This window comes from Anabas testudineus, chromosome 8, assembly GCF_900324465.2.
Source record: "Anabas testudineus chromosome 8, fAnaTes1.2, whole genome shotgun sequence".
Classification (NCBI taxonomy): Eukaryota; Metazoa; Chordata; class Actinopteri; order Anabantiformes; family Anabantidae; genus Anabas; species Anabas testudineus.
The window spans coordinates 14,269,278-14,291,004 of record NC_046617.1 but is presented as its reverse complement, the minus strand read 5'-3'; the positions used below and the strand labels follow the sequence as shown (position 1 = coordinate 14,291,004).

The window sequence follows — 21,727 nt, the reverse complement described above, 5'->3', positions numbered from 1 at the left end:
TTTTTTTGTGCAGCTCAAACGTATGGAACCATCTTAACATCTGATCTTATCTCCTCTGATATTCTGTTCCTCATTATTTCATTCCAACAGCTCTGACTGTCGACTCCCAAAACATCCCCCATCCCCCTGTATCCTTCTCTCTCCCTCTCTGTCTCTCCCTTAAATGCGTGCGTCTTTGATGAGAATCCATTCATGGATTTAATGGATTTCGCTGGCCTTTTATCCAGGATCTGTCCCAAAAAAAAAAAAAAAAAAAAAAGGGGGGGGGGGGGGGGGGGGGTGTTGGCCTGCCCAGACTCTGCTTCCAAGAGCATGGTGGACTGCAGAGGACAGCATTTCTGTCTGCATCAAAAGAATGAAAAATTTTCAGCTTACAAAACAGGGTGAACAAGTCAATATGGATCTGAGGTCTGGCTGACTTCAATCCCATGTGGAAAAAAAAAGAAAAAGAAGAAAAAACACAGCGTGCAAGTATTGAAACTTTTCCCTGCCCGCTCCGAAGTCAAACTTGGAGACAGATTAAAAAGTAGAAAAAAGGGGGAAAGTAAGACGCTCAACCTTTGGTGAGTTTTTTTTAGAAGCTTGCACTTTCAACTGACAAAAAAGGGACAGAGAAATCATTAATCTCTTTTATGAAAAGTGAAACTAGCATTTACTGAAACTATCATTGCTGATAGTGTTATCAGCCTAACATTGAGTCTCACTGCTTTGAATCCACTCCAGATTCCCCAACAACTGTAGGTCATTTTTTTCTTGTATACAAAAAGCAGGGGATAGAGAGCAAGTACTGTGCCAAAAAGATAAAATACATTTTAGTTGCAAAACAGCCTTCACATCCAAAAAGAAAAAAATGGACTGATAGGAAACAGCATGATTTCTTCAAATGAGGATAACTCTGTAATAAGCACTCTCTTTTTCTTGGATCTCTCTCCCTTCAGTACCCCTGGTTCTGTGTGCCATATGGAGCCAAAATGGCTGCCTAAATGCTTAGGAGGTCCCTGCATTCCGGGGCTAATGCTGCGCAGCTGGCGCGGGATGGTGTCTAATGAAAATACTCTCTTTGATGGGCCCTCCTGAAGGATTAGGTTCAGCACCACCTTAGACCAGCTTCCTGCTAGACCAGCACAAGATTATGGGTGATTTCCCAGCCGTGGGCCCAGTTTCTGTGGTGGTATTACACAGAAAGAGAGGAAGAGGACTCTCAGAAGTTCTAACTGAAGTATCTCCTGGTTCACTAAGATAACAAATAGTAAAGCTGGATAATAGCTCACAAATATGACTGATCTTTAAACCCAATCCTTAATAATATTTAATATATCCCATAATTAGTGTCAACCAAAAGACTTCTACAAATACATAAGTACACTTAGCTTACATTATCTCACTCAACTCTCTATTTAGAGTTATAACATGTAGAAGGATAATATAGAATAAGGCTTTAATTGGTGAGTAGATATAGTATCTAAATTTGACTAAGGCAGTGGTTCTGTTGGGACACATAAGAGGATGTACACAGGTTAAGCTCCAGCTTGGATGTAGACAATAAGATATATTGACACTAGCACAGCATAGTAGCAAACCTTTCTCAGCTAGTCACAGGTGGCAGTTCAACCTCTGCCCCCCCGTCCACATGTCAAACGCTCTTGAAGAAGACACTGAATAGCAGCTTGTTATTCAAGGCTATAGAGAGTGTACAGTGTGACTGAGAAGAAAAACTGTAAGATGCTTTGGGACTGAGGCTACTGTATATGGTGCCAATCATAACTTGAGTCCGCTGGTACAGTTACTCCTCCAGTCAAGCAGGCCTTTATCAAGAGCTCCTCCTGCATGCAGTCTAAAATTATTTTCTACTAGTCAACCAATGAAGATGTCTTGTTTCCCCCAAAGCCAACCTTTATTACATGGCATAATACATAATTTATAGTGTTAACCCAGATTGATTTTATAGGCTAAGGGGATCCTATTGCATTGGATATTCCATAATACCCTTCACCCACCTTCTCCTGAGCAGAGTCCTTCTCCTGCTGGTGGCTTCTCTCAAGATCACTACGGATCTTTTCCATGTTGGAACGAAGACGCTCCAGGGCCGTATCCTTGTCAAGGGACCACCTTTGCTTTTCCTCCTCTCGGAGCAAAGCCATCTCGGCCAGCTGCTGCTTATGCTTGGTGTGGGCTCCCTGCAGTTCCTCACGTAGACTGAGCAACTGAGCTTCCAAATCTGAAATCATCTGAAAGGCGATACAGATATTTAGGTAAGCAGATTTAGGCTCAGCAAAACCTTATGAGACTCATATTGAATTATGATTAAGATCAATTTGGCCCAGATGGATTTAAGTCAATGCGCCAATGACGATTTCTGTTCTGAACATCCACCCATGTTCCCAAATACAGTGATCTTGTCAGTGATCTTGAGATCACTGTCATGCAGGGTGAAGTTCCAGCAATTATGCAGCAATTAGTGATAATACAAAATGTTGATACACAGTTTATAAATAGCTATGAAGATTTGAGTAAAGACACTGACTGCTCCAGAGAGGCTGAGCTGTAGTATTTCAACAAGAGTGTCTCTATAGTTACTAAGCATAACTAAGTAACTGAGCAAAGGAAAGTTTCACAAACTTGCTTAAACGTTTGGTTTCCTGTGTGTGGATGTGTGGGGGCCGCTGCTATGGCCTGACCCCTGTCTTGACCTCTCTCTTTTTGAACTTCCCAGCCTTGACTTTGCCCAGAAGAGCCTTTTTAATAGTGCTGCCAGTGAGAGACAGCATTACATAGTAGGAATGCTAATAAGTGCAACCCCATGGCCTCTAAAGCACCAAAAATATGACTGGCCTGCCACGTGGAATGAAGCTGCGTCTCAAGAGTTTGGGAAATGTCAAAGGGAAAAGATAAGCTCACTATTTTGTCAAAACTGCACCACTTTGCTGGTGTGATAAAGATTGTTTGCGAAAGAAAGGATGAGAGACCCTCAAGACTGAAAGGATTTATCTCTTAATGTTCATTTCACATTATTTTAAACTACAAGGGCCAGCAAGAAAAGTATGCACATTTATTATATGATATGGTAAAATTCATATTCCAGTAGCAAATGACAAACTCACTTTTTTCAAATAGCCTATTTGTAGCACATAAAACACCAAATGTATTACATTAGTAAGTTTACATAAGTATAATATGATAAACCGCTGCAATTTGCACCAATAAATGTTGAAAAGATAAAAAAATGCACTGCAGTTATGGTGTTTCACACTTTCCTACCTATATTGCACATATTCCCCAGCTATTGCACATCCTCATTACTGACTTTGGTTTACTTGGTTTATCTTTTTCTTTGGTTTTCACTGTGTGATCTGCCTCCTGTCCACCTCTGTCTCCTCAAAAGCCTGAACATCCCAGGACAAAAAAAAAAAAAAAAGTGTGTGTGAAGTCTTTTCTTAGTGGGCACTAGGGAGAATCAAACAGACTTCAAAGAAGTGTCACAAAAACAGGTAGGCGCTGTGGCTCTGTATTTTACTCCTACACTGACACACACAGGCAGATTCCCACACATAAATACACAAGACAAACAGACACACATGGTCTAGCTGTCACACACATACAATGACATGCATCACATTCTGAGAGAATAGGAAGTAAGAACAAACATGCAATCCCCTATCCATCCATGTCCCACTCTGCTGTTTCTCAACATTACCAGTCTCACTGCTCTGCTTGTGCCTTCAAGGGCAAGCAGCTATTAGATCTGAGCCCTCTAGAGCCTTTAATGTATAATTCTCTCTTTAACAAATATGGATCATCTGTCTCCCAAAAAATATTTTAATAAGTTAGAGTATAATCTCCCAGAACAGAGGCATTGGCAATGACACTTCAGAAACTTAAAAGGTCAAGAGAGCATGTCTCCTCTGGAAGAAAGTGAGCAAAGTCGATTCAACAGGGCACATGTTAGTATGCTGATGTGAAGCTTTGTAAAGAAGCAGCTACTGGTGACAAAAGGAGTGTCAAACAAAATAGAGTAAGTCAAACTAAGTAAGGCAGCTAAGAAGACAAAAGACTGGCAGCACTACAGAAGGGAGAGTGGAAAAGGACACTGACTAATGTAGATGTAATACATCTTCTTATCAAGACTATTTAAATTATTGTACGAGACAGAGGTTAAAGAAAAAACAAGTGTCTCAATAACTTAACTTTAACTAACTTTGATTACATAATTGACAACAAAAGGATGTCCGTTTCAGAATACAGTCTTACTTTGACATTAATAAAACATGGAAATTTGGTTTATGGAAGTTTGAAAGTATGGTTTATTTTTTAATATTAATTGAATCTAATTAGATTATTTAATTTACTGGTATGTAAAAAAAAAGATGCAATACAATATTAAAAATGTTTTTATACTATATTATAGAACAATTATTAAAAAAGAAAAATATTCATCACTTAATTGATAAGATGTGAGATCAGTCTTATTTAAAAAACTGATCTCACAAAGCAAAGTAGCTGCTGCCATAGTTCATACATAGACTTTGCAGTGGTTTCACTCTTTTCATTTAACTCTAAGCAAGATGAGAAAAAGACTATTCCTCTGTACATGTGACATTTACAAAACTGCAAGGAAGACCTGCTTTCTAAAATACAATGGAGATACAATATTTATAAGTATGACTATATAGATCACATCACCGTACTTTTAAAATCAAATGTAGTGTGTGCAATGCAAAGTTAAAGTAAAAGCTGATGGTAAAGGTAAACACAACACACAGCAGTGTATACAGTACAGTATATATATTGTACACACACACACACACACACACACACACACACACACACACAAATGTTTTTTTAATGGTTTGAAAAGAAGGAGGATGCAACACTCCACACATCAGAGAGCATCAGTACTGATGATGACGACTTCCAAGATCAATCCCTCCGAGTCAAAAAATAATCTGCTGAATTCAGAATTCAAAATAAATATTCAGATATATATGAGATGATGTGATTAGCTCAGCAAGATACTCCTCTATTACTGTAAAAACACCAAGAAGAATCACTTGATGATGCCAGATTCTCAGGAACCAATCATTTGGGAAATGACGATACATGAGCACTGAGGCAATCAATATGCACACTGGTCTCACCGCCTGTCTCCGTCAGACATCCTCTTAGCTTTGTCATCACTCTTTATTTGACTCATGTTAATCACACACTTAGGATTGAAATGCTTTGAAAAATTGACAGCGTCATTATTTAGTCCATCATTGCCCTGAAGAAAGACCTCATAAAACTCTCCCAAGCTGTTTGAAGTCCAGATAGACCGTACGTTACTTTGGAAAAAGACACAATTATTTAGAAAAATAATACTTAGAACATGAGTAATGAGTAGGAACTGGTGAAAAAATGTGAATGATGGGTTTTGCAAAGAACAAACAAATCCTGCTGTTTGCAAATTCAAGGGTTCAAATTCATTTATAATGCTGGACTTAGTTTTTGAAGTCAAACTCTTTCTGATGTTTAACAACTGAATAGCCTCACAGACACAGAATAGAGCACTGTAAGAACAATAAAGTAGAATATATTACCTTGTTTTAGCATAAATTACAAGGCTTTTAAAAAGATAAGAAAGATTAATTCAGTAGAGAGAGACAAAGTACTACAAACGTTTCTAGCAAGTTGAAAATTGTGGAATTATGAGTGGAAAATTTCTTGACTTTAGGGTGAAGTATAGACTTGTTATGTTAATTTTTTTTACTCGCTCCATGGTTGGGTGTTGTAACACCCTAACACAACTTAATAAAATATTCCTAAAACCAGTTAGAGAGTACACTGGTGAATGATCCCCAACAAATTAGAAAACTCCTTCATCCTCTGGGGGGCATTGATCAGCTAACAGATCAGGAAACCGAACACACCAAACACCTGAAAAACATTTAATGTTCATTCAGACAGGACCCGGAAAACGTCTTTTCACACTTTAGTGTCTTTGTATGTATGGTTTTAAAAATGGTTTATTCTTTTAAGAGAACATCAACATTCAGGTCCACACGGTTCGGAATTGTGAGTTAATCCCTTGAGTCGGTGGGACGCCAGAGACACACCAGGACCCGAACCCAGCTGCTTAATTTAATTAATTTTGTGTTTCATAATGTTTAGATTTAGATCCAGTCAGATGATAACTTAAAGCGTTGATATTGACAAACACCGACTGACGTAGTTGACCTGAAAACTAAAGAAACCCCTTGGACACAACATACCAGAGTTTAGATCTGTAGCTACACAGGGCGTTTCTTCTCACATAACAAAGTCTAGTGGGATGAAGACAATGTGTCCCTGTGGGAGATTTTCAGCTTCTCCCTCCAATTGCTGCTACGACTCACTGGCTCTCCTCAAACACAACGCAGGAGTCAGGAATGCTATTTATTAGTGTCCCGCCACATCAAGGAGATGAGTGGGTATTACACATCCTGAGTGTCACTGACATTTGCTGCTCCTTTAGCCAACTTTTTAACTGCAACTGTCCGTCCACCGATTCCAGACTAAGAGAAAGCTGAGGGGAGCGGCAGAAATAATGAGGCCTGGGTTCACAGCAGACTTTTAGGTTGCCCGTTACTGATATGTCACTTGGTGATAAAATCCGTCTGACCCATGTGGTGGGAGTGTGTTGTTTGTTGGCCTTTAAAAGACTCCCAGAAGAACAAGATAAATGAAAAACGAAAATAAGCTGTGGCATGTGGTGTAACGGGCATGCTCTATGTTTTCTGTATGCATTAATGCAATGCACTTTTTAATTGATATTTAATTCATATTTTCACAACTTTACACTTTTCCCAATTTTACATGTCTGAAAAGCTGCCACTGAAGGGCAACGTTCCCGTCAGTGTGACAGATACAGAGTTCTAAAGGAGTAAACAACTTTGGCAATGCAAAAGCGTTTAATAATAAGTGGCTTTTGCTGAAAAGCTCATCTTTAATACATATCTGCTGCTGGTATGTCAGCTTCTTGTCATTTTAACAGCACAACCATGGAACTGCACTCACACAAAGTCAAACTAACTCACATCCCCAGCAGTTTCACAAACCTCACGATCCTGTCCCCCATCTTTCTGAGGCCTGAGTGAAACTCTTGATTTCTGACGCTTTAACATCTGACATTAGGCAAGTGCCTGATCTCTACTCAAAATGGTGCATGAGCAAACAGGAACTGAGAATGTGAGATGAGTACTAGGGAAGTTTGTTTTCTGTCACCTCCTGAGATCCTGAGATTTGTCAAACTCCACATCATTTTGACACGAGTGGGGCGGCATGTTATCAACAGAAATGTCCTGTTGTGACGGCATCTCCAGAAACACACTAGCTGGTGTCATCTGTGCTGTGAAAGACATTTTCACCAAAAAAAATGAAAAAAAGCGTCTTTAGAGAGAGACCGAAGAGGAAAAACAGCACTTTCTCCTCACGTTACACAATTTCTAGCTTTAAAAACCTTTATAAAGACTTTTTAGACGGCTTTGACACAAACAAAATACTAATATAGTAATGTTACTCATGTAAAAAAGTGGTCTTTAAATGTGTCACAGAGACAGAACATTTAGCATCTCCGATAATGAGAGGGTCAGTTGGAGCGGAAAAGGACCCCTGCCATGTTTCACTGTTAACACCTAAAACGGATATATCAACAAAAAAATTAAACAGGATTGGACAAAATAATTACAATTTAAGGTTTGCAAGATATTCTATATAGTTTGTTTTCATTTAGCATTATTAAAAACAGGTTTTCACTTCCGACATAATATAGGTGAAAACTCTTTAAAAACATTTTTATTGTTAGTAGTATATTTAATTTTTATCTTTTTTTTTCTTAAAGAAAACATTTGTTGTACAGAATAATGACAAAATAAAAAATAAAATAGTTTACGTTAAGTTAAATATTTTTGCCATCCATTTGGTTTCTTGCACCATTTCTGCCCACGCTCAGTGTGGGCACATTTTGTCCACAAATACTACGCATGTCTGAATACCTAAACTTCAGTTGAAGGCAAATAAACAAAATTCTCAGCTTGCTAACAGTGTCCATTTAATCAGTAAGTCTGAAGAGTCAGACACTTTCCCAGTGGGAGGCTAGTTTGACAAATGGTTTTCCACAGAGCTCCAAGCTAGCCCAGGCTGGAGAGAGGCAGAGATAGGGTGAGGAGTTTGGGATGAAGACCTGCTGCTGGTTTAGCTAAATGGTGACAGAATAGCCTCAGTGTCAAGGATGTCCATTATTTTGAGCCAAATGTCACACTCATTGTGGAATAACAACCTTTTCCGGAGGGAGATGGATACCTGTGGTGAGAGGAGAATGCCACGCAGAGATATACTTCGATGGGAGTACAGGGCGCTTGACGCTGGTCCACAACCGTACAGCGGAAAATAAAAGAGAAATTCAACCCAGGGTTTTGGAATAAAAGCTTGGCGCTCAACGAAACAAATTTCTTCTCCTTCATCTGGCTACCTGTGGTTTCTGGTTTTCAAGTCTTTACACTTCTATCACGAAACCCTGCTGCGATGAAAAATAATTTAAAAAAAAATTCAATAATGTTAAAAATTACTGATTTTTTTTCTTTATTTTATTTCATTTAAAAAACTTTTTCTTACAAGCTCTGATGTTATTAATCAAATTAAATTAACTTTTTATTCAATAGCAATAACTAAGTTCTCTATACGCTCACACCAATCTATAAAATTATTCACGCCCAATATCAATAACTGTCTTGCTTCAAGTAAACAAAGTGTATTAACCCGCTGTGCTTTGGAAGCCCCAGAAAACGTCAGTGGACAAAATACAAAATGGTTGTCCACGGGAGAGCGGTGGGTCAGCATGTGTGTGTGTGCGCGAACGTGGATCAGTGGAGACCCCCTACCTGGGCATCGCGCTTCCTCCACTCCTGGGTGTGCTTTTGGTGCTGTTGCAGGGCGGCCCTGGCCTGCCTCTCCAGGCTGCTCACCTCCCGCTGGTGCTCCTGGACCAGGCTGTCCTTTTCCGTGCTGTGCTGCTGCTGTAGCCGCGTCCTCTCCTGCTCGTGCTGCATGCGCTGCTCAGCCATCTGATTGGACAAGCCGGCAAAGAGAGACTTCATCAGCCAACACACACTCAGAGCAACCCTGTCGTCATGACAACTTGTCCATCCACCCATCCATCCATCCTCTTCGTCCTACTCTTTATACCCGTTCCCTCCACCAAGAACACCCATGTGCCCAACCAATTTGGCAAAATTGGGAAGGTGGGGGAAGAGCAAGAAAAGTTTCTCTGCTTCCTCACATTGTCAGAGGATGACATGATGTGGTGTGTTTACATCTGGCGTGCTCCTCCACCCTCCCACCTCTCCTGCCAATTGTACAGAGTGGCCCTCAACGTCCCAGTCCTCTCTCTCTTCAAATCTGCCCCCCTTACCCGGTTCTGCGATCGGCATATAAAAGAGCAGCTAGTCTCAGCTAGTTTTGGCTATGTATGCAAGCTGGCAGGGGTTAGCCATCTGGCTGCAGTAACTACCCAATGCCCCATGCTATGCGCCTGACAGCATGCGAAAATCCGCTTAGGCGATTACTATGATGATCATTACAAACCCAAATCAAAAAGAAAATAATCGAAAGAAAGGCAAGGACAGCACGAACTTTGAGCAGAGCTGGGAAGATGCTAAAAGATTCTTCTCTCTCTCGCGATTGATTTAACCACTTACAAATCAATTCATTCTGTATCAATTAATATCAGTTTTGGGGTTTAAACAACATTTGGGATTATGTTTAAGCAGTTAACAGTTACTAGGCTGTTATACCGTACAGTATGGACCAAAAACAACACGGTGTGGTTGGGTAAGCAGACTTGTAGACAGTTAGAACCAGCTACACACAATGTAGCTGGGAAAAAAAAAATTGGATTAAAATAACAGAACGTAGAGCCCAATTTTTAGGGCTTAATCATCCTGTCAGCTGAAGCAAATCTGTATCGCAGTATAGTTGTGAGCAGAGTCACCTGCTGAGAGGTGAGCCTTGGCAGCAGAGCTCTCAGCCTCAAGCCACCAAGCCTTTCCCAGGCCCTGTTCTGTTCCCACTCCCCCATGGCGGGGGGAACCAGTGACCCCCATACCATCATGCCGCGCAGTCCTAGCCGGAGCCTTGAAATGACAGCAGGGGCCTGGGGCCTAGTTGCCTCCCTGCTTTGAAGCTAATCCCCTGCACATTGTGCTTGATGGCACCCTACCTGGCCTGCCAGAGAAGCAGAGATCCACAGACTCTAAGCCCGGTGCCTGCTCTATCCACAGACCTATCTTCGGACGTTGTGTGCTATTCAGAGCAGGTGATGAATGAGGGGCTATCTACAGGAAGCTGAATTCTGTGTCTGGCACTAAGAAGAAGGCCACAATAGGCACTTTATTTTTGGCAGCCAAAAACTTTCCCTTCTGCTTTTAAGAGAGCTTTGCTAAATGGGAGGATTTATAGCTGGACAAAATGTATTTTATCTCTGTGGCTTGTTATTGGCATGGCATACACACACACACACACACACACACACACACACACACACACACACACACACACACACACACATACCCAACACACCACATACATCTGCCATTTTCCAGCACATAGTAGAACAACAGAGGGTAGGCAACATCCTTCACATGCCACCACTAATGGTGCTGATGTTGTCTACAGTACATTCCACAGACAGACAAATTTGCACCGCTTTCATTTCGCATTCATTTCGATAGAAACCACACCCACAGGGAGAATATATTGTTCCAAAGGGACAGTCAGATTCATACAGAGCCACACAAGTTACCGCCGACAGCTTGATAAGCAGGCAATTGCTATAAGAACTCCCCAGCAGGACATGCGGTTACAAAAACTGGGGGAAGACATCCTGGCTTACTGTTCGCTCCTGTGTTTAGAGTCTCAGGCCATGGGTGTTTTGGAGTAACGAGGGGATCTGAGATGAAACGAAGATTAAGAAATCAGAAAGATAGATCCATTGTGATAAAATCAACAAAAGAAAAAGACGAAGAGGAAAGGAGATGACTGAGAGCAGACCCAACAAGGAGCCTGGTTGTGACATCACGTAGCACCAGCATGCAGTGGAGGATGCTGGGTGCTGTGTTTCTTAAAGGGACCGGTGTGACGATTATGAGGGAAGACTGAGTCGGTTATAGCACAGCGTGGTGCCATAAATAGAGAGTGGGTTGGGTGTTACTGCACAGTATGGGTCCTGTCATCTTGGGCTGACATGGTTAGTTGTGTGTGCGTGTGCGCACACTGAGAAAGGATGGTGAGGTAATGGGCGCCTTTCAACCCCAGGGGGGGAAATCTGAAATGTTTGGGAAGGAGGAGGGAAGAAGAGGGTGTAGAGGAGAGTAGAACAGAAACCCTGTCAGGTCTCAGCAGGGGAGGCTGGGGTGTGTGTGAGAAGGAAAGGAGAGATGGAATAAACATGAACCTTGTTCCTCACTGTAGAATTTGAACTACAGCGCTAGTGAGCAGTGCTAAGTATTGATATATGTCTGTGTAGACATAATGTCCACACACTTGCGTGTCTTCATTATTTATTGTACCACTCTAACATCTGAGGCTGTTGAGATTCTCCCTTAACTCTCAAGGTCATGACTCTACACCAGCCATTTGACCTCACTGCGTCACGTCAACGTCAAGGAAAAGATTCATACATAGCTCCAGTTTTAAAGTCTCACTGAAGCTGCCCATGACGGAATGTTCTTTTATGAGCATTTGAATGGACAAAATTGACCTCTGCAATCTTGTGCGCCAATCTCTCTGAAGTGGAGCCGTAGTGCGTACATGTGCGCAGGCATGGAAGAATGCAAAATACTTGGTCACTCTTTTGTGTACTAAAAGACAAAACATAAAATGATTGTGCTCACAGTAACTCATGAATAATCCCAATCTAACTAGCATGCAGACACATTTCGTCTCTTTCTTTCTCTACCCTTCTAACTGTGCAGTGGAGTCTGCAGTACAGCTAATGTCAGCAGCACTTTATATCAACGTCATGAGAAAGACAGGCCCTTTACCGTTATATGTTTTTAATCTTTCAGACAAAAGCCTTCCTGATGTGCCGCTAACCCTACATAGCTGTCTTCAACTGTCAACTGCACCCCCACTGTCTGTAGCAGCAGATGATCATTGCCCCTTAAATATTTTCAGCTATGCTTTGATTGCTTTTCTGTCTTTCAAATGACATGAAATTTCTGATTCCTCTGAACTATATTCTGTATTTGGCACTCAAAACAGTCAAATTCTCCCAGTTACTGAATATTTACATTTGACTGAAAATGTCTTTTTAATATAAAAAATAGTTTAACCAGCGCTATCTGATGTCTATCAACAATACAACTTAACAGTGAGAAGTGAAATGCCTAATTTGCTATTAGATATTTTTAAAATGATTCTGATATAGCACACTGTACATTCCATTTCAACATTTTTAAAATGTGATTTTCCCCATACAAATCATTATTATTACAAAGACAACTGTTTAACCACAGAGCAAATCAGTTGCTCCACTCTTTCTGGCCTTATAGCTGCCACATACAACTACCTAGTGTAAATTACACGCAGTGTAAACACCATCTTTGCTGGAAATGAGTGTTAACATGCCTTTTAAAAGACAGGTCGAATGCTAATTTGGTGCCTGGAAATGAGTCATGTTATGGTAACACATGGTAAATGTAGATGTTACAGCAGTTAGAGATGTATGCTGTCAAGATTTAGAGGGTGCCACATGGTCATACTGTATGGACATGGGGAGATTATATTCTTTTAACAATGTAAATGACTACTTGACTAACTACTTATTAGTTTTTAGGGAATACGTGAATATATATCTAATAGCATGTTGGCTGATCCTATATATAAGTGCAATACATTTGTTTTTTATTCAGTAGGGAGGAAAGTCTCTTTTCATCAATAAATTATAGTTACACAGAGAAACACAAAAGATAACATGCTGGGAAAACAAGATTCAGTATTTGTATAAAAAGGTAAGGATAGGTTTAATTAAATTATAAACCATCTATGAATACAATATTCAACCATATTGTTAATGTACAAAAGAGATAAAAATACAGCGAAGTTAAACTGAAATTCAAATAAGAGAAGTATAAACTAAGCTCACTGCCTCCTACAATGAGACACACTGCCTCTAATATCCATTTCTGTGGTTTAATTAAATCTGATGTCTTCCTATCAGCAAGTTAGATTTCAATGAGTTGTGAAAATGGTTTCTAGGCTCCTAATCAGAAGAGAGTGACAGAGATGGGAGGATAAGGGGGGTGCTCATCTACTATTCACACTGCATTAGTTTTCAACTGACAATGTTTAAGATATTTATTGAGTTCCAATCTAAACTTAATCTAAAGTGTGTCCCCTATCATGAGAAATTAATCAAGTGGAACAGATGGGGAAAAATAACAAGACTATTCCAAATGGATGTCAGTCTCCTTGGCTGGCTCCAATGGGCCAAGTGTTCAGTGATAATAGAGAAAAAATAATAACGTGATGATGATGGAAGTAAGAAAGGAATTCTTTCCACTGGCTTCATCAACAGAGCAGAAGCAAGAAAATGATTCACATATGCAAAGAAACAGTTTCACAAACACATTGTAAACAGATGGACGGAAAGTCACAGACTTATACAGACCTGCTGCTCATATTTTTGTCTCAGTGCATCAAGTTGCAGGGAGAACTCTTTGGCCTGCTTCTCCCTGAGGGACTTGGAGCGGATCAGGTCCTCCTCTACCTTCTCCATCTGCATGGATAAGAGGTAAAAAAAGCACAAAAATGTGCTATTATTTTGACTGAAAATTATTCAACATTCAGAAACATTACAAAGTGTAAAACATTTAGGCTAGATTCACAATATGTAATACATTTATGTTAAACAGTACACTACGTGCTGGAAATCTCCTATAAAAGACTGTACATAGATTTTTCAAAGTACAATAAATCTAATGCATGCAGAACATGGAAATAACTCCAAGGTTCTGCAGCTGGTTGATGCAGCAACATTTACTCATCATTTGTTATGAATTAACTTCCACTGGGATAAAATATTTCAAACATATTACATATGGTATTACTGCATTGATATTGTAACAAGAGCACATGAACTTTTTAACACATTCGGAGTTTTATAATACATTGAATAATTCATGTAATACTCACCTGTTCACAGGTGCAAGAAAAGACCTACAACTAAACACAAAGTTCTAAACTAAGAACTCAAGAATACTTATTACTAAATTAAAAGTTACATATAAATTACATGCTTCTACAGTACCTCATTGTGGATTTGACAATATTTGAGCCCTTTATCTCAACTCAACTTCCTTGCAGCCTGCCATTTTCAGGTGAGGATAATCAACAACAATTGCAAATGTAATTTACTGAAATGCCTCTGTATCTGGGCTATGCTGTGTGTAATGCTCAGGAATTGCTAAATGTGTTTTAATTAATCCATTTAAAATTCTGACGCCTCCTTTGAACTATGCAAAAACAGATTTGATTCTGTATGGTGCTTTATTTTTTTCCAACCAAAATAAGTCTTTCCTGTAAAGTGCAGTGTAAGAGAGTGATGCTGATTTTAAAATGAGAGAAAGACAGACAGGCAGAGGAAGGGAGTGATGTAGATAATCCATTAGGATATGACCATCTGCAGACAGTGAGAAAATGATGAGAGGAAAGATGGAGGGATGAAGAAAGACAGAGTTCAGATTTCTTTTGAAGTACTTTTCTGCAACATTAAAGCCTTAGTGAGAGAACGTGATGGAGCAATGCACAAGTCGGGTGGGGAGAAGAAGGGGAGAGAGGATGACAGGGATGCAGAGGAGACTGCTCCTTTCTCCAGTGGCTTTGATGTGGGCTGAGGATAAAGTCAGGCTGGAGACCGGGACGCCAGGGGCTCAATGGGGAAAGAAGGAGCAAACAAGACGATGCAAGGATGAGAACATGAGGAAAGAAGGAGGAAAAAATTGAAAAATACAGCAATGCAAACAGTAAACCACGGTCATCTAATGCAATTATGTAAAGATGTTCATTGTAGTGGCTAAAATCATCAGAATATGCACGTTTTAAGCAGTTTAGCTTATTTGAGTCCTTCCACTCACATGGCAAAGGACAGCTCAGTTTTGGGTGCTTTCTCAGCCTTCTATAGAGTTTAGAACCAAGAAGCACAATTTGTGTATTTTTCCAATATGACAAACATTTTAAATTCCTTCAGGGGGAATAAAGGTTACTCTGTATGCCCACAAACATGCATACATAAATTTGACTCCCACACAAACTCTCATTTTCTCTTACACTTTATGTGCCCCCACATACTGATTAGCAGAAAAACTTTACTAATCAGCGACTAAAACTTGCCAATCTTCCTACCATGCAGCCCTTTAAATCATTTAGGACCACACTCAGTGCTGCCTTGTCAATAGAGCACACACACATACAAAGTATAGCCTAAAACGTTCAGCAAAAATGCCTATAGCCAGACTGACTTGTAAGACAGCATCAGAGGTTTATAGCTGAGTGTGTATCGACTGGAGATCTCTTCCAATAAGCAACAGCCCACATAGTGAAGAGGGCTGATCGTGAGGCTCGCCTGATGTACTAATTAGTTTGGATGCTTGATGCGGGTGACCTGTTCTCCGTTAAAACCCTATCAGCCCACGCCACACCCACTAAGAGGAAGTAAGGTCAATGTGTGATAGCAAAGAAATAAATGCACCTGTTTAATGAGCTGCATCATAAATAATTTCTTTCTTTGGAGCAACTAAATAAGTGAAAATGGCTTAAGGATGATATTATATATAGATTTTGTAGTATAAGAGCAGTTATAAGGGACTGGAAACAGACACCATTGAAGGATGTAGGACAGCATGATAATTCAGATGATTAGACAGCAGAAGTGAATGATTGGGAGACACAGAGAGAGAAAGACAAACGGAAAATTTCTAACACAACCAGCATGGCGCCCTGATGCATCTGTGGTCCGGCTGTGTCTTTGCAACTACAAAATATGTCTGAGTGTGTCTGCATTGTCTAGGTTACTGCTTGCCAAGCAGCTCGCTCCCTTTGTGTTAAAGCAGACATGAAAGAGGGTCTGGGGAAATGTGTGTTTGTGTTAACGCAAACAGGAAACAACTACTTTTATGTGCATACAGTATATATGTAATGTAAATGTTTTTCCAACGGTTGCTTGGCCAATTTTTTGTTTAATTCCATTGTTGTGGGGCCATTCTGTCCACTCCTCACAACTTCAAGAGGCAGTTTGAGAGTTAAGTCTCAGTTTTAGGGTTAGGGTTTGCACTCAGGGTAAGGATTGGAGTTGTGATGGTTATAGTTATGTTAAAGGCGCTAGGAAATGCATTATTGTATGTCAATGAGTCAACATCTAGTGTATGTGTGTACTGTACATGTCTACCTGGAGTTTCATGTCAGCATACGTCTTCTCAGAACTGAGCTCCACCTGTTTCTTGAACTGCTCCAGTGCCATATCTGCCTGCTGGATCTGCTGCCTTTGGCTCTCCCTGGCTCTGTCCAGTTGGCTCTCCACTTCCCTTTAAACCAAACACACACAGAAATTAGTATATGTAGATATAGAAATGCAATTGCAGACCAGGAATCCAGAAATACGTTGTTAAGAAATCGAGTGGAACTTATTTTTATAGAACCTCTCTAAACAGTCGTTAAAAAGTGCTTTCAAGAGGGAAAAAAGTACGAGAGAAAATAGAAGATGGCTATATAATCGTGTGTCAAAAAGCAGAAATGAACCATGATGCCTATCCTTTCTTTACAGAGAATATGAGGCTTTGTTTATCTTAGTATTGTATGATGCCAACAAATGAAATCTACTGCAGACAACAAAAAAGGAATCTCTTCACGTGTCTCCAGACTATACATTATCATTTGTCAATTAGATTTTATTTTATAGTGAAGAGAAAGTAGACCTTTGTCTATGAAATTACTCAACTAGCTGGGTGTGTCTTCCATGCAGATACTGCTGACAAATGTCAGGTCACAGAGCTGCAAGCATAGAAGACTGACAGGCATACTGAGAAGGACAGCCTCATACTGAGAGCTGTCAGAGCCTAGTCAGGAGGCCCAGCCGCAACATCATATACAGCAATACATTATATAAAGCAAGCAGCTGTCAAGTCCAATCCAGTGAGAGTGTGTGGGGACAGCAGTGAGTTTCAGGCGGTGAATGGATAGAAGGTAGACGGAACTGATGAATGGATGTTATTTTTATAAAGCACCTGGGAATTTGCAATTTATAATCAGATCGTGATTACACACTAATTTCCTAGATGTTATTTGACTGAAAAAGTTGGGTCACGGTCAGCATAAAAATATACAAAAATATGTGAAATATGGAAAGTAATAAAAAAGAAAGGAAAAAAAACTATGGTACACATGATGAGCACATGTTTGAGTTAAGGTAATTGCTCATTTATAAGATGGCTAGTAAATGCAAATAAATGTTTGGTAGATGTATCAGATATTATACAGTACACACTGTATTTGTTATATGCAAAACATGCATAATGAAACATTCATTTGAGTAGACTAGACAAACAATCATGCCCATGTATGTTGACGTCAGACACGTTTTGTCAGCTCCAAGTACCGTAAATCATAAAATAGAAGAAATCTAAATAATATATACTGCATCACCACATGGAATACTACTTTTTTTTGGCCAGTGGCTGAGACTTTAAACCAATTAGAAATACAACTGCTACTAAATTACAGGCACATCATGAGTGCTGGTGGGGCAACTGACATGCTGTTCTCCACACATATATTTGTTTCACAAAGCAGGATGACAAGTGTGAGTGTGTGAACAATGTGTGTGTACATCTACACATGCAGGAAGACGCACCCCTAAAAACAAAACAAACAAAAAAAACCCCACTACAGTCACTACCTGCACAGAGATTCAAGTGATTATTAACTTCCCATAATCAAAGCAACAACTTTAAGTGTTTACAGAGATAGAATGAATGAAAAAACAGAGTGAGACAGGCAATATAAAAACAGCAAAAGGAGGCAATAAAAAACCAAAGAACAGAAGCTGAGGATTTAAAAAAGGAATGTGCAAGCTTTCTCTCCTCTTTATAGTGCTCTGTCTCTTTGTAATTTTGGTTTCTCTCATGTCGGACATCAAACGACAATTTTTTTTTCTCTCCCAATTTTGTGTACTCTGTAATTATTAATCAGTCTCGTTGCATGACTGCCTTCTGGGCTCAGACAGACACAAAGGATATGTGGAGAGACTAAGATGGAAAGGAAAGAAAGAGGAAAGAGAGAGAAAGATGGAAGAGAAGATGTCACAGAAATAGTAAGTTTTTAAAATTTCGGTTGAATGAATTGCGTGTGTATGTGTGTACGAGTGTGCACATGTGCGTATGGGTCTTTGTTCATGAGGCACAGTCCCAAACTCTGTGTGTGACTGACAACTCTATTCAAGGAATGTGCTACGGAGCTGGCTGCTGGGCCTATACCTCTGAGGATACACTGAAAAATTCACATCAGCTAACTTCAAGTATGTGACAGATTGAAACATATTATGCTCTAAAGCTGAGGAGAGCAGGTGAACATATGGCACATTCAGTGATTCCTGGCAGAATAAATGTGTGTGTGTGTGTGTCTTTGTGTGTGTGTGTGTGTGTGTGTGTGTGTGTGTGTGAGAGAGAGAGAGAGAGAGAGAGAATGTGTGTGGTCACTAGAGCCGTAGACAGTGTGTCACCATCTGTAACAGACCGATGAGGGTGAGATGAGAGGATAGAGAAAAAGAGTCAAGGAGGCCTGGCACGGAGAAACAGAGAGGGAAAGGAAGAAGAGGGGTGCCAGCGCCAGGGCGGCCCGTTGACTTTAAATGGATCTCTGGTCAGAAAAGTGGAAGGAGAGGAGGTTCAAATTAAAGATGTGCCTTCTGTAAAGAGGAAGTCCTCTCTTCCCTCAATCCTAAATGGCTGTTTAAATGGGGAGGAAGGGAGGGAGCCAAGAAGAGAGTAGTTGTGTAGCGAGGGTGAAGGAGCTTCCGCCACCCAGCCGCCTGGCAGACAGGAGGGGTATAGGGATGCCGGCGTTTTCCGGACTGCCCTAACCACACAATGCCACGTGCCTCCTCAGTGCTAGTGTGCACCATAGACCTTATATAAACATTCACATAGAGCTAATACAAGAGTACACATTAAAGTCAATGCACACACAAGCAACTCTAATTGCTTATGCAAATATTCTTTTCATGTAAGCAGAGTATTTAAGAATTGTATGGGTTCTGATGTGGGTGGAGCAGCACATGGAAAAGACCGACAGACTAGAATGCACGCTTGCATGTGGGTGCCTCTGGTCTCTAGTATAAAGAAACAGAGAGCGAGAGTGTGCATACACGCGGTGCCCGCGCATCTGTGTCCGTGAGCTCATCCAAATGGAATGATAACGAATCCACAGACACATCAAAGAAGCATAGAAAAAAGAGGGAGCACATAAAAAGAGAGAAAATGCAAAACTGAAATATTCAGCGCCCTCTGAAGAAAAAATAAAACAGGCTTAGTTTTCATCCGCATCCCTAGAGAAAGAGAGAGAGAGAGAGAGAGAGAGAGAGAGAGAGACAAAAACAGACAGAATAAGAGTCAGACCACAAATAAATGAACACAAAGTAGAGACGGCACAAGGGCAAGAACATTTTAAAGACAGAGAGAAAACATTAAAAAGGGAGTCACAAACAGAGAATCATTTACAATCATTGGCCACATACATATAAAGAACAAGGCATCCTTATTCTTCATCGAAAGCAGCATCAGTAGACAACTGGCATCTGGTCTTAGCAAGAAACAGTATCTTCTTCAGCAGCATTACTAACAGCTTCTTCCAAAAAGTCAGTTAGCATTGCACAACTGTGGACTCCTGTGGAGCCATCGCTATGCTATTTCTTATTTTTGTTAGTATTTATACCAGAGATTTACATTGAGTCGGAGTGCAAGTGTAGTGTCAGCCTCAGATCAACAGATATTGGAGAGGGAGAAGGGCTTAGTGTCTTGTTCAAACGTTGGAGAACATGACAGATGACACTTCAATTAATCTTTATAAACTGTCCCCTATGAAGCTCATGGACTGCCATAAAGTGTGGGGATCAAACCAGTGACTTTCCCTTACACTAAGAAATACATCTTACCTCAAAGCCAACCTAAACACCCTAAGGAGAGAGAAGAATTAAGTGGAATCTGGTACGGCCCAGGCTGAGAGTACCAGTATGTGGGTGGATAAACATGTGGATGGGAAAGAGCAAAAAGACTTGTTACATGCATGTCTCATACTTCAAAATATATCTTTAGTGTTTAATTGAGTTGAGTTTAATTAAAGAGTAGTTAAAACATGGTGAAATATGCATGCCGTCTGTTATCTGCATAAATAATTCCACATACAGCTTCAATCTTAAGCCAGCATAATGCCTAAGGAAGATACATGCAAGCTTTTAATATGCAAAGGCTATAGAACAATAAGGCAATGCAGCAAGGTATGATGTGATTATGAAAACATTTAAAAGATACGTTTTATTGCAATCACTGTGCATTTACTTTCTATTTGGCTTCATGAATTATGCAGACTACGGAATAACATCCTACAACAAGTAGGCATGAGTCCCTAAAGTAAACAGACCGTATTTACATATTACAAACATTACACAATGTAAAATGAAGCTGGAAGCTATGAAAGCCCTAAAGACAATATATCCAGATAGAGTTGTTTTATTTAATTAACTGTGCCTGCTTTGGTATAAATTCATAATGTCAGTTAATATTTGTAAGTAAACTAGCTTCACAGCAAAAATGTCAGACTTGGTTATGCGTGACAATCACGTAGGCATTGCAAGGCATTTAACATCATTAAGGCCTGATATAAAAACGTCAATCAGACACAAATATTAAGTGATGGCGAGATACTGTTTTATCGCTTTTTCAGAGCAGAAACTCATTATCTACTTCATTATCTATCAATTTAATTCAATATTCAAAAAGAGGCTCTGCCTAGACGATCTCATTAGACATTATTCATTATTGCAGTGATACCAATAACAGTCTTAACATCTATTCTTTTCTTTTTTTTTTTTTTTTAAAAAGGAGGGTAGATGATGGTTGTAATTATGATTTTTTTTATTATTGTGCAAGCATCTGAAACTGTAATGGTCCTTTACTTCAGAGAACCAGCACTATACCCAGAACCAGATTAAGAGGTCTTTGAAATTGTCCATTTCTCAGGTTGCTTGTATTGAACTGGTGCCTAAACCATTTCTATCCTCTTCTTTCTATGCAGTTGCCATGGGAGTAAACATTGAGCCCTGGTGAAGCTTTTAAATATTCAGGATCCATACTTCCACCTGCTCCTGCACCTCAACACTAACTGGGGTTGCAGGTTGTATCGCTTCTGTTTGGCTACCTCTGGTCCCTCTCCAGACCACCACCCCTGCTTCGCCTGTCATGGGAAAGGAATGCTAAGAAAGATAAGGCCACTTCAAAGATGCACACAGATGTACGGTATGCATGTGTGAGTCCATCCTACATCTTTATGAGTAGAGGGGCTCTATCTCATGCACGCATGTGGGCATGCATGCACAAACACTAAGAAGGAGCAATGACACACAGATTATAAAACCACAATCTACTGGAATAAAAGTAATCTCATGTGC

At 40.1% G+C, this 21,727-nt stretch overlaps 1 protein-coding gene across 3 annotated transcripts in view; it reads right to left on the bottom strand.

The window, feature by feature from the left end:
- The window catches only part of cep112 (centrosomal protein 112), an 88,758-nt gene that overhangs the window by 32,876 nt on the left and 34,155 nt on the right, over nt 1-21,727 (bottom strand). For all 3 annotated transcript variants that reach the window (XM_026350759.1, XM_026350779.1, XM_026350769.1), the window contains exons 18-21: nt 16,457-16,592; nt 13,682-13,789; nt 8,895-9,077; nt 1,998-2,228 (exon numbers count right to left, since the gene is read on the bottom strand). In XM_026350759.1, the coding sequence (XP_026206544.1) occupies nt 1,998-2,228; nt 8,895-9,077; nt 13,682-13,789; nt 16,457-16,592 (658 nt within the window). The remainder of the gene's footprint in view (nt 1-1,997; nt 2,229-8,894; nt 9,078-13,681; nt 13,790-16,456; nt 16,593-21,727) is intronic.